The sequence below is a fragment of the Pelobates fuscus genome, chromosome 1 (assembly GCF_036172605.1).
Source record: "Pelobates fuscus isolate aPelFus1 chromosome 1, aPelFus1.pri, whole genome shotgun sequence".
In the NCBI taxonomy this organism is placed as follows: Eukaryota; Metazoa; Chordata; class Amphibia; order Anura; family Pelobatidae; genus Pelobates; species Pelobates fuscus.
The window spans coordinates 258,524,208-258,538,526 of NC_086317.1; the positions used below are offsets into that span (position 1 = coordinate 258,524,208).

Genomic DNA, 14,319 nt, shown 5'->3' on the forward strand with positions numbered 1-14,319 from the left:
TGATAGACACACACACTGACAGACACATGTACACACTGACAGATGCACACACGATTTAAGATATTTTAGCCACCCTTCACTTTTGTCTGGAGGGTGGCTTGCCTGTGGTCTGTGATGGGCTGTTCTCCCATGCAGTTTCCTTTGAGAGCTTGGAGAAAGTGAATGAACATCACTTCCACCCATTGTGGCTTTTTTTCAAAATGAATGGGGGAAAGACTGTTATTGTAAGGGGCCAGTGATGTCATAGATCTGCAATATGGTCCGGACCCCAACTTGACCACATAACATGGCCAGGCCCCTTACAAGAGTAAGGGTTGTACCCCTCTAATTTCAGCCCTGCCTGTCTAGGTCTGGTAATAACTAATGTTGAGATTCAAGTAAAAAATATGTTTGTTTTTTTATATGGGTTATTCACTAAACAATCAATTTTGCTGCTGGATAGCAGACTGCTGGATAGCAGACTTTTTTTAAAATAAGGAAATAGGTCAGCAGGATAAGTTGCTCACTATCTGATCATTAAAGATAACTAAATTCAATAAAAGATATATAAAAGTAAGAATGTGATAAAAGAGGAGTGCTCAATCACCTGTGTGAATCACTCAAAAACACACAAATCAACAGTGAATACAATACAATAAAAAGGTGAGAGCACACAATATATATAAATACCACAAATGTTGAATTAGGTGGAATCTAAAATTATCAATAAAAAGAGAAGACCATAGCATTATACAGTAAACATATGTAAATATTTATGTGCTCGCTTGTCCAACTCATATGTTTCTGAGCCACTTAACAAAGCTTCTAGTCTGAACCAGCTTCGTTAAGTGGCTCAGAAACATGTGAGTTGGACTAGAGAGCACCTATATATTTATATATGTTTACTATATAACACTGTGGTCTTCTCTTTTTATTGATATTTTTAGATTCCACATAATTCAACATTTGTGATATTTATATATATTGTGTGCTCTCCCCTTTTTATTGTATTGCATTCAAAGATGACTAAATGTCTGCTTTTAAAATGCAGGAACTGAAGCAGCAAAATTCCAATCACAGGGGAGATTCGATAGATCCACTCACTATGTGCCACTGAAAATTATTGATTTTTTTAACGGCTGTGATTAAATGCTTAAAAATGTCTTCCTTGTGCGGTGCAATAACTTTCATTATTAATGTAGCTTGTTAGAGGACAAAGAGAATAGTATGGAGGATTAGAATGGGAGTGGAGGAATTAGGCTTTAATAAAGGGACAAAAGAATAATGGTGACTGCCAAAAAATGCTGAACAGGGGATATATTGAGTTTTCAAAAGATATTTGAAAGATTGGATAAAATGTGGATCTTGCTGCTTATACGGGCTAGTGAAGGTGAGCACTCTCAGTAAGAGTTATGTAGATTATCACAGCTGTATGCATTAACTTTTGACCACATGGGCCACATAAATAATTTGTATTTAGCTATATCATGCAACTGAAGGCTTCCTTCTTACCTCCCTACCATTCATTGTAAGCACTGCTCCGCACACAGAATAGTAAACACAATACGAGAAGAGGAAAAATTACAGAATGTTCTCATTTGCAATCTGTGCCCTAATGCGACTAGACTCAGTCTAGTGGATCAACTTGAAATTTCAAATTATTGAAAGTGTTCATATTCAGCACTGCTGAATCCAATGAATATATCACATCTATATTGATTTGCACCTGGTTTTCCATTTGTTGCAATTTTACTTTATATATGAAACAGTTTACTTAGAACTGGCAACGGTAGCTAATCAATACAATAACCTGCCTAAAACATCTTCTGGGGTAATTGAATTATTAGGTATGACATCTGTGCCGATCAGTGTACAAAATGAGCTTACTACATAAAACAATGTTCATTTATCCCATGAAGGTTAAGCGTACAGTAAGTTCGCATAATCGTTCTAGTATTATATGATGGATTGGATAATAGATGTTTATTAACCCAAAACCATCAAAGTTATCTGTGCACTTTGCCCATTTATATGACAGAGTTAACAATCTCTCCAGTGGCCATTAAAATATAAACTCACCTGCCAACCTCAAGGCAAACTCCTAATTGGGTCAAATGTTCAACTATTCGATGTACGTCTTTCAGCTAAAAGCTGTTTCAAAAATATTTCCTTTTATCAACTATGTGTTAGTTGACCCAAGTCACAGCAACTGATGATCGCTCTCTCTCTCTCTCTCTCTCTCTCTCAAACATGGTACAGTTTGTAGATGCCATTTAGAGAATCTATAGTGGGAATAACTTAGTTCTTACACAGGCCAGTAGGCAAAGACCAATAAATTGTGAATGAGAGGTAGATAGGAAGAATTGTATAGGCTATAGGGTAAGGAGAGGGTAGTTACATGAGAAGGACGTGCTAGCTTGGGTTGGCAGCTATACAGATTAACAGAGAGCCTCTTGGTTAAGCTGGAAAATCTGACTTGTTATAGTTAACAAGTTGTGTATGCACATAAAATGCCATACCTAAAATGTAAAGAATGGGGTTTAAATGCCTAACCCATGTATGATGCTGTCACTGCAGTGCCCAGATATATGTTGGTATAAAGACATATTTTAGGGTACCATGGAGCTTATGTTTTGGATAGGTGCCCCATGTGGTCAAGTTGGATAGATTGGTGAAGTATTATTCTCAGAAAGTGATAATCACTCTGTATTTTTTTAGCAGTATACAAGATATACAATAGTGTTGGTGGTAGCCTATAAAATTCAAAATGCCATAATTTCTTTTAAGAAGCTAGCATTTCAAATTCCATTTAACTTCTATAATCTGCCTCCAACTCTCCTCCCAAACATTGAATCCCTACTCTGCTACAATTACTGTATATAAAATATATACTTAACATAAACAATGTCCATATTTAATTTTAATTCTTTATTTTTGCGTGCATAAAATTACAGGATTATGCGTACAATGTTGCAACAATATTTACCAGTTGGATGAGGTACATGCATATACTATCAGTTGCCTGACATTCTGTAAAGAAGCACTTTTTATGTATGTTCTGAATCTAGCTGTGTACAAGCTGGGTTTACGCGTCTCCCGTGTGGGTACGTGATGGTAGGTTCAGGCTTGGTGTTACAGACATTGTTGGTTTGGAGGTGAGTAAGGGTTAATTCAGGCTACTTCTAGGCTCTCTGGTATGCTGAGCTGTTCTGCCTGCGCTGCTTAGACTGTGTGTCATCGAAGGTATTCCTGTAAACGCTAGGGTGTTGTGAGCGAGATGAGGGACTGGTTGGTCGCAGAGAGCCCTATGTCTAGAGATGTAGTGGTATCGAATGTACCCTCACCTTACGTGTGCTTACTCCTAACCGTGGGAGTTGCGGGGGAGGGGGGGTGAGGGCGGGGGGTGGAGTGTTAGGAGGGAACAATGTCTATTTTTATATGTGGATTGCTTATCTTGCAATCTATGTCAGTTACATGTTTCTGTAATCATAACCCACTTTCTTTTGTCTGTTAGCTTATATGAATAGGAACCTTGCCAAATCTTGCTTCTGTATGTTGCAATGTTTTTTTTTGTTGTTGTTGTTGTTTATAATAAAGTACGTATATGTTTCATCTATACATTGTTCAGCATTGCAGAATACGTTGGAGATTTATAAATAAAATAGTAACATGTTTTGTGCCTGGCGGGCATTTAGTCATAGGCTTAGATTTATACAACTCATATATGTACTATCAGGCACAGAGTCAAAATGGGTTCTTGTTTAGCAATATAATAGTGTTTAAATCTCCCCATGCTATATTTTAATTAGAGAAGTGATGTGAAGTGTTCGTCGTTTATCAACGTTCCTTATGAAAGCTCAAACATGGCATGCTGACTGTTAATGACACCAATTCCCAATATTTGGCTGACTGTTAATGATGCCAATTCTCTATATTTTTTTCCCTAGGACTAAAACAAGACTGAGCAGCTCAATCTCACCTCCGCCGAAGAAAAGAAAAAAGAAGAAATCAGGCCACAAAAGGAGCCGGTGAGTTTATTTTGGATCCTTTTTCCAATGTTTCCCGCGTGTTCCGGGCTAACCTGCTGGGCCAGAAGCTACTAAGACATGCTGATGATAAATTGACAACATTTAAAAGCTATTACTGTCGCACTGCAATGCAGCTGCCTGATTTTTTCTAATTAGTTTTGGAGAAGAATGGAAACACGCTACCTGTAGACATAAATAAATAGTGAGTCAGGATACCAGTCAATAAATACTCTTCCCATAAATCCTGGATGTGACGTCCTTCTGTAGATTAAACAAGGTAGATTCTTTGTTACAGTCTGTACATTGCTAATAGATATGTCAAATGTTTGGAAATAAGTTCCTCGCTTTGAATACCATCTTAAAAAAACGATTACATTAGTATAGGTAGAATGGTAGCCAGTGATATTACAGCATTTCTGACAGTACAAGTAAGGATGAGAATACATGGTAACTTTATCTAGTTAAATTACCGTACTACTTGGTTACATGAAACAAAAGAAAACGCTTTAGACTAGAGAGTATTTTGTAATTGGGCAGTTTAAGAAATGCTGTTTATACAGAAATGCAAAAATGCACAGTTGTAGCATGATTTAACATTCAGACAGGTGAAAGGAGGTAAATGCTTTAGTGCACTATGCTTGAAATCAGGGCCGGACTCGGAAGTAAAAGCAGCCCTGGAAAAAAATATTTACCAGCCCCATAATGCGTCGCGATCTGGGGTCTGCTGGGATATGGGGCTGTAGTAGGGTATTGGAGCAGTGGTGCAATGTGTGAGGGGTGCAGTGTGTGTGAAAGGTTCAGTGTATGTGTGTGTGTGGAGGGGGGAGGGGTGTAGTGTGTGTGGGGAAATGTGTGTATGGGGGGTCTGTGAATGTGCGTGTGTGTGTGTATGGGGGGCTGTGTGTGCATGGGGGCAGTGTGTAAATGTGTATGGTGTGTGTGGAGGCAGTGTGTGTGTGTGTATGGGGCAATGTGTGAATGTGTATGGTGTGTGTGTGGGGGCAGTGTGTGTATGGGGGGCAGTGTGTGTATGGGGGGGCAGTGTGTGAATGTGTACGGTGTGTGTGTGGGGGCAGTGTGTCTATGGGGCTAGAGTTCACTCTCAACACTGCGACCACCAGGAATTCATGGTGGTCGCAGTGGTGAGAGTGAACTCTAGCCCATAGCTCCAGGGCTAGAGTTCACTCTCGTGAGAGCCGGAGCATTGCCGTGGTAACCGCAGCAACGCTCTGTGCTCGTGAGAGAAGGACGCAGAGAAGCTGCAGGTTGAGCTCCCGGGTCCTCTCTTCCTCCCTCCCCTGCCGGCTGCCCGCACGGTGCCTGTGGAACGGGGAGGGAGATCGGCTGGCAGGGGAGAGCCTCATGGGGGGGGCTCTTTCTCCCCCTCCCCTTGTGTGTCTCTCTCCTTTCTCCCTCTGTTTCTCTCTTCCCCTCTGTCTCTTTCTCCCCCCTTTCCCTGTCTCTCTCTCCCCCACATATCTCTTTCCCTCTGTCTCTCTCTCCCCCACATCTCTCTCCCCCCTTTCCCTGTGTCGCTCTCTCTCCCCCACATCTCTCTTCCCCTCTGTCTCTCTCTCCCCCACATCTTTCTCCCCCCTTTCCCTGTGTCTCTCTCTCTCCCCCACATCTCTCTTCCCCTCTGTCTCTCTCTCCCCCACATCTTTCTCCCCCCTTTCCCTTTGTCTCTCTCTCTCCCCCACATCTCTCTTCCTCTCTCTCTCTCCCCCACATCTCTCTTCCCCTCTGTCTCTCTCTCCCCCTTCCTCTCTCTCTCCCCCTGTTTCTTTTTCCTCCCTCCACCATCTCTCTATTCCCACTTTTTCTCCCTCTGTGTCTCTTACCCCCATCCTTTCCCTGTGCCCCTCTGTTTTATTTGCCCCCTCCCCTTGTGTCTCTTTATTCCCGTCTTCCCCTCCCATTTACCTGCGAGTACTGAGTAGGGTTTTTTGCTGGAGCCGCCGGACCGGGTGGCAGCCTCGCCGGTCCGGCGGCACTCCTGTCAGGCTGTCACTAGCGCTGACTGGCTGGGGGCTGAAGGAGGAGGGAGGAGCATGTCTCTGTACCATGCTCCCTCGCGGTTTCTGTGCTGGGAATTGTGGGAACCGCGAGGGAGCATGGTACAGAGACATGCTCCTCCCTCCTCCTTCAGCCCCCAGCAAGTCAGCGATAGTGACAGCCTGACAGGAGTGCCGCCGGACCGGCGAGGCTGCCACCCGATCCGGCGGCTCCAGCATGGAATGCGGCCGCCGGCCGGCCCCCTCAGAGTGTGTGCCACCGGACCGGCCACCCGGTGGCACATACATGGTCAGTGCAGCCCCCAGGTGCTGCGGCCCAGTGGACCAGTCCGGCCCTGCTTGAAATCATGCATTACTGCTAATTGGAAGATGCACTATGCTTGAAATCATGCATTACTGCTAATTGGAAGATGCACTATGCTTGAAATCATGCATTACTGCTAATTGAAAGATGCACTATGCTTGAAATCATGCATACTGCTAATTGGAAGATGCACTATGCTTGATTTAAGTCAGCGTTCACCAAGTATGGGCTGATTGACGACCTTGTCAGTAAATAGCTGCCGTACACTGTCACTATTAACAACAGTTTTCATCTTGTAGTGGCTACAAATTACCACCAGGTTGATGAACTTGTTGCTAAATTTTTGTAGCCTAAAACTAAAAATAAAAATTGGGAAAAAAGAAGACAAAAAAGAAAATAGGTCTCATAAAGGGAATAATCCAACTGACAGGGCCTAATTCTAATGCTAAATACAAAAATGTTCAGAGAAGAAGGAACCAAGGGGTGTTGGATTACCCTTAAGAGTACGAGCATACAGTTAAAATTAAGGAATCCCAAAGTGACACCTCATGAAATTATGTGTACAACACATATAACAGGAATATATAAAAGAAAAAAACCCTCACTTATATACAATGCTAATATATGGGAAAATCCTCTATTAATGCTAGGATAAGTAAGGAGTGTTATATCTACTAAAGGTCTCTAAAGGAGGGGTAGATATCAAACACTAGTACTTTAGCAAGTAGTGATCTGACGGTAGAAGCTAAAATGTAGCAGCAGGGTTGGAACATGATTATGTGTAGGGGTTCAGGTTTCATTAACCTCTTTCCAACATGCCATAGTCTAGTGTTTTTGGGAGGTTACAAGCAGATGGTAATGAGTTGTGACAGGTTCGTAACCAGTCAAAAACTAGTCTCTGAGTACATGTAGCAGCTCTCATAAAAATCATGGAAGCTATGTTCCACCAATTGGTAACTCCATGTTGCTACTGTTAAAATGTCTGTGGGGTCTCAACGCAGGAATACTTTAAGTTTTGCCCAAAAAAGTTGATGAAATCTGGATTATAGCTGTAACTAAGCCTAACTCATCAGACTATGTGGGATTGTGTGACAGAAATAGGTTCATTATTGCCCTGTAGCCTTACAGCAGCATTTTTAATCCAGTCACTGGCTTGACAAGACTTATTTTTTGCCAGTCTTTATTTTCTTTTTAACACTTAAATAGCATTATGACCTTAATGTTGGTAGATACTACAGTGAGAAAATTGTATTTACACATACCTCCCAACATTTGGAGGTATGAAATCCAGACGAGAGAGCTGTCCTTCAAGGGTGCGTCCCCAGTGATGCAACTTGCATAATGGCTGTGCCCATCTGGGATTTGTGAGTATCCTCCCACTCAAGAGTCATATCAGCTTAGCATCAAGCACATCAGGCTGACAGACCGCCTCTTAACTGCCCCCCAACCTGCAGGACCATGCAGAAAGTGTTGCCGAAGCACTCTCTGTATAGTCTTAATGACAGTCACACAGCACAAGTGTGTGTAATCATGCACTCCTGCTGTGGCGCCTGGCAACAGTTCCTTGGTATCTCTGGATGCAAGACACCAGAAAAATAAATAGGAATGGTGGGACAGGACCCCAAAATCAGGACTGTCCCACTGAAAGTAGGACTATTGGGAGCCCTGCATTAAGTGAAAGGGTGTTATTTGTATCATTCCTGACATAGAACCTATCCTTCCAGCATTTAAAATGACAAAACATGGAAACTTTAATTATTGGCCACGTGGCTGAAAATGTAATCAGGGAATGGGCTACTTTAGATGACCACCTGTACCCTAATTATTGCCAAACTATATTTTTAATAGAAACTGATTTCTCCAAAATTGTAGTTGAGATTAGTGTGTACACTTAAATACAGCAAAAAAAAATGGATCATCTACAATAGAGGCACAATAGGATAGAAAAGGAGAACAAATAGACATGTTGGTGGTATGGAAGATATGCAGTACAAAGGACATAACTGTTAGTGTGCAATTAAGTCTGTAATTAAAAAAACTAAAATTATACAAATTAATAAAACATTAAAAACCATTGTAACTTTTATTGTTTACGTTTGCGCCATTGTATGGTTCTACCTGTACAGGTTGTACAGCACCTTGTGGTATGCACTGCAAAAGCTTTTGTTACGGATGTTATGTTTGTTTTACACACACTCTATGATTGATGTCTCTATTGCTATTATTTCCTGTTTTGAGGTTGCTTCCTGTTCTTAACTTATCATGGCTTCTGTTCACTAATAGCATGCACTGTCATTATTTACACCACATAAAACATGGCGTCATCTGAACTTGATCTATTTTTTCACATAAACCAGCTTTGAAATATGAATAGCTAAAGAGTGATTCCTATAAAGTTTAGCAGATAAATGCTTTTGTTGTTGTGCTTGATAGATGTCTGCATTTGAAGTCTGACGCTCTTTCATTTATCTGTTGGAACATATGATTAATGCATTATCAGTAAAGGAATACATGATTTTAGTAAGTTCTGTGTTATAAAAACTACAAAAATGCAAGAAAAGAAAGCACAATATTATAATAATAGAAATGATCTGCCTGCTTCTATAAGTGGTTGGAATTGCAAACCTTTAGATTCCTGTTGACTGTGTATGTCTGAGAACATTGATCTGTCAGTGTCCCAGAGGACCGTTCTCTATTTGCCACATTCAAAAAGGGGGAAAGAAGGGGGTGGTGTGAGCCATGTCATATAAAGAGAAATCATCTCTAAAGATGAGAGGCTGGATGCCACTACATCCAAAATGAGGTTATTCTAGGAGACCTACAAACAGGATTAGACCCTCAGGGTTAAACCTTGTAAGTTTCAATGTGTGCAGCTATGATGTCACATCTGCTTCCATCTCAGCATCATTGACAAGAAATGTTTCCTTGTATACTGATGGTAGTAGCAGCCTGGAAAAATACAGACTTTTTGTGCATTTTATTTATACTGTCTATTGTAAATGTATAATTATTGATTGGATTTACAAATATATTGATTATTCCTGTTCTATATAAAAAATAGAAATATGGCAGAAGATATTTTGTCAATGTGATTTCCACTAAATAATATTGGAAACTGAGGTTTTTGAATCATAATTTACATTTATATAGAGTCAACATATTCCGCACTGCTTTACCATTTTAATGAGGGCACATAACAGAGCATCCTGTTTCTATGAGCTTACAATCTGTACAATAAAGCAAAGCAATTTGTGTATCAATTTATAGAGTTTACTGCCTAAAACAAAGGACTTGTTTATTTAAATCTAAAATAGTCAAGCATGGCCCGGTTTGTAATACAGTTCTGTTTGACCTGTTGGATAGACAGGCGACTCATGTAGACAAAGCATGACCATAAGTGGAAACATTGTAGCTTTCTCAAGGGTTCTGGCTTTTTGAACAATTTTCCAGTTTTTTGGGGCAAATTATATTTTATGTACACAGAGCATGCATTGGACAGGACAGAATTTGGCATAGGAGTAGGCTATTAATATGGATGGCTAGGTAATTGCACAATATAGAGAGGACGAGCCTGTGTTATAAAATATATGGAAACAGCTGCTGTGTTTAACATTAAAAGAATTCAAGATGGCCTTCTGAAATATCGAATGCCTTATACTGTAAGCAGTAATGGGGCCAGAATTACAATTTATCAAGTTAGATGCTAAAAGTCATTCAATTTAGTGGAATGAGACATCCAGAACTAAGTGATACTAAAGCCTATGGAAAAGAGTCGGACGTGACATACACAAGATTGTTTTGAATTAACCACTTCATGACTAAGCCTTTTCCCAAATGCTGTAATCACTACGAACATTTAAACCCTCTCTGTATGTGTTGTAAGGTCTGTCATTAGAGACATTAACCACATACGGAGCTTATCTGGAAGAGGTTAACATACCTTCTGTCAAGGACAACCTCCCCAATACGCAAACAATGAGGCATCCGGTGTTCTGTTCAGAGTAATAACGTAATTGTCATCATCTTGAGCAGATCAGATAAAAGACTTTGGCCAGAGTTAATGTTAGGCTCTCTATTGGTAAGTTTGGACATAGTAAAGTAGCAGGAAATCCTATAAATGAGATTATAGGGAGAAGGAAAAATAATAGAACCTAGAAACGAAATTGTAGGTAATGGAAAGAAGGCGAACCTATAAACGGAATTATAGGCAAAGGTAGAAAGATAGAACCTATAAACACAATCATAGGTAAATAGGTAGAAGGTAAAATAATAGAAATAGAAGTTTAAGCAATATGCCTCATACAGGATAATAAACAGGATATAATTAGTTAGTAGCAAACACCTATAGTTGAACGTATAGGGTATATAGAAAAACAAGTAAAATAGAACAGAACAGTAAGGTTAGAGAATTACAGGTAGAATTAATGAAACAGCCCCCTGTTGGAAGGAGCACCGATAAAACAGGTAAATAACACCTTGCAATATTAGTTAGTAGTGAAGTCCAGGTTGGTGTTACGCAGGTTGGTATAGAGCAGGTTGGTTGTGTAGATTAGGGATGTATAAAGCAGGTTAGTAGCGTAGTTCAGGTTGGAATCGAACAGGTTGGTAATAAAGCTGGATTTGGAGTAGTTAAGGTTGGTATAAAGTAGGCTGGTAACAAAAGGATGATAACGCGTAGATCAGGTTGGTTTTCAATAAGAAGGTAAGTCCATAGGTATGATTACAGGAGCCAGAAACAGACTATCAACTTCATTGTAAAGGCTTTTGACATTGAGCTTTATGAAGGATTTGTAATTAGTCCAGGCAGGTGAGGATGATGAAGGGTAGTTCAGTTCTAGTGGTGAAGGAGGCCACCAGTGGTGGGAAATTAGAACTAGCTATTAAAGAAACAGAAATAAAAGAAACATAATCTTTGGTTGTCAGGATAGGATCCTTACAGTAATACTGGACCATGGAGTGGCCAGGTTTAACATATGAGGAAAGTATATAATACAAACTCATCAAATAAAGACAAAGGTAAGGGATTGGGAAATATGGATAATGGGAAACAAAGAGCCAAGGGGTGAGAGATTCCAGACATAAGGGAAAATGTAATACAAAGCAAGTCAATATAATAAACACACAGAATATAGAGGAACTCACTCTCGGCCTTCTAAGACCACAACAAGACAAAGGAGAGAGGTCAAAAGGGCTATAAATAGACCCTGGTGACCTCTGATAGGTTTGCATCACACCAAAACTTATTCAACCCGCGTTGTGTGGTCATTGTGTATTGGCCAGGCACCCACACAAGACACGCGTTGCGGTGAGGATAACGGGAAACAACACCCGACACCTAGGAGCCTGCGAGGATGTCCGGATCACGGTGAAGTTATGACATCTTAAAGATATTAATCGAAATATATGAATTTTCTCCCTCCATCACAAAAGTTGTTTAGTCTAATATATTAATTTGAGTTGGCACATTAATTCAATTTATTTCCTCTAAACCTTGCTTTTATGCAGTTACCCTGCCCATCCTCGCTACACACAGGCATCAACTATATCAAAATCTCTATTAAAGCAATACAATACATCATTTTTCAAAATATGTGCAGTGCTGCTTTTTAAAGGCAGTGGTTATAAAAGTATAAATGATAGCTTTATAAATTGGAAGTCAGTCTACAATAGATGCATCCAATACTGTTCCAAGTTAATTTAGTTTATTAAAGCACTCCTGTAGCTGTTCATCCCTTGTGCTGGCAAACAATATTAAACTGCAGTATTTATCAGATTGAATGATGTTAAGCTTCATTTCAGCACCATTTCTTATTGTCTCTAGTGAAGGATATATCTTGTGAAACAGTAATGCAGGGTATGAGCTCATTCTGCAGAGACTACAGTCCACTAGACACAGGAAAGGTTCCATTGCAGGCTAATAACTATATCACTATAGGAATGATTAAACACAGAATAGAACTAAAATAGTTTAGGAAGCTATGTCATATACAAATGCACTTTATTATTTTTTGACAGCCATCATTTATTACACACAAAGACACATTATAAAATGTTATCATTGAAAGTCATCTTTCTGAATTCATCTTGCATACCAGTGTGCTTTCAAAAGATCTTTAGATACACAAAAATTTAACTAAATTATATATAGCAGGATACAATATTAATGCCACCCCTGTGTAATGCTTGATAAAGGAGCATTTGTCAAAAGAAAAATTATTACACGTGCAATGGTGATACATCAAAAATAGGTTTACAAATATGAGTGTGATACTACTTGTAGTTAGGTTTGTACATTTTAATTATTGTTGCATTCACTGAAGCTGTCGATTATGACTTTGATTATTTTGCACATGCAAATAAGCTTCTATGATGACATTTCAAACCTATGTATCATATTACTCCAGGCTAAAAATTATTACGCACAAATACGTTTTTATGAGCAATACATCTCACTGGAGATAGTTTGAGCAGGCCTCTTAGGGTTTATTTAAACAAATCTATAAGCAAGTTTCTCAAACAGTAGCCATTATATTTTTTTTATTGATTATTATTCCAACTTATAAAGTTGAATCATGATGGGCAGCACTATGCAATAGGTGGACTAACAAAGAAGTAACAATGAGCAAACAAGTAGTTGTCAAGTCTATTTTCATATAGGTATTTTATAGACTTGTGTATGGTGAAACTAATTTGGTTTCGTCCTAAACACCTGTGGTGTTTGGGTTTGGATACATTTTGTCCATGCAATCATTTTGGGAAAACGATTCAGATGAACCAAAATGGTGCGAAAATCAGCCTGCACAAATCATCGTACTGCACCACATAAATATTGTGTATAGATTTTGCAGTACACTGGATGTTGCATCATTTGGTTCACATATCTAGTGAGAAGAAGTAACTAATAGAGTAAAAACGTGAAAGACCAGTACACAATCTACATCTATATATTATATATTAATTATATAAATATAGATTTGCTTATTGCTCTTCTTTTTTTACTCTGCTGGTCACTTATCACTTGAGTGGGGAGAAAATCAGAATTTAAAGGCTCACCCCTAACGATCAATGTTAGGGGTCCATGTTTTTTCCTATGGATCTCCATTTCACGAATCAAGAACAATTCTGTGTATTTTCTATTTCATTTATTTCCTGATATGTCCATATACTGGTTCGAAGTTCAGGATTTCAAACTGCTGAACGCCAAATATTGGACAAATCGAGAATCATTGATACCGAATGCACAAGTTTAGTATTTTGTTCCTTTAACTCACAGTGTGTAGATACATTTTGAAGATATATTCTGAAACTCAAGCAGGTTTTAAACAAGCGAAATGTCTCATCAAGTCAATATGGTGGCGGTACAAGGAATCCGGATACTGTATCAATACTCCGTGCAAAGAGTACTAATTAAATTATGACCTACAAGGAAGGTTAGAAATAAACATGATACCCAAGGGTGTAAGTAAATTGAAGGTGGCATGAAAAAACCTTTCCCAGTTTTAATTCTAAGCAAGCACGCCCAGGATACATAGCCAGCAGCTACAAATTCAGGAACAGCAATTCAAATATGTAAATAGCTAGTGTATTAGATCAGTGTATTAGATGCCTCTGATGAATGAAAATGTCCAAAATGAGAACGCATAACTATTGACAAAAGGCCAGTGGCATTTATAAATGTACTTCATCTTCATATTGAATCTCTAATCCAGCTGTGCTGTGTTCAGCTAAAGAATATCAATAAAATCTATCAATTTCTCTCTGACGATCATAACCTCACTGTCTGATTTTTGTCTGTTTTGACCAGCGGGATTATATTTATGTTGGATTTTCCTGCAACCATTTTAAGTAAAACTGTCAGTTTTTTTTTTATAAAAATAAAAGATTTCAATAAATATTTGAAGATTGCAAATTAATCGCGATGTGCATTATTTTGAAATTAATATGTATTAATTTAAGTAAATAACTTATTCTAATGAACCTCCTAGCTTACCCA

At 39.1% G+C, this 14,319-nt stretch overlaps 1 protein-coding gene across 3 annotated transcripts in view; it reads left to right on the forward strand.

The window, feature by feature from the left end:
- SRRM3 (serine/arginine repetitive matrix 3) overlaps window positions 1–14,319 on the forward strand; it is a 496,285-nt gene that overhangs the window by 404,024 nt on the left and 77,942 nt on the right. For all 3 annotated transcript variants that reach the window (XM_063456734.1, XM_063456743.1, XM_063456748.1), the window contains exon 6: window positions 3,927–4,007. In XM_063456734.1, coding sequence (XP_063312804.1) covers window positions 3,927–4,007 — 81 coding nt within the window. The remainder of the gene's footprint in view (window positions 1–3,926; window positions 4,008–14,319) is intronic.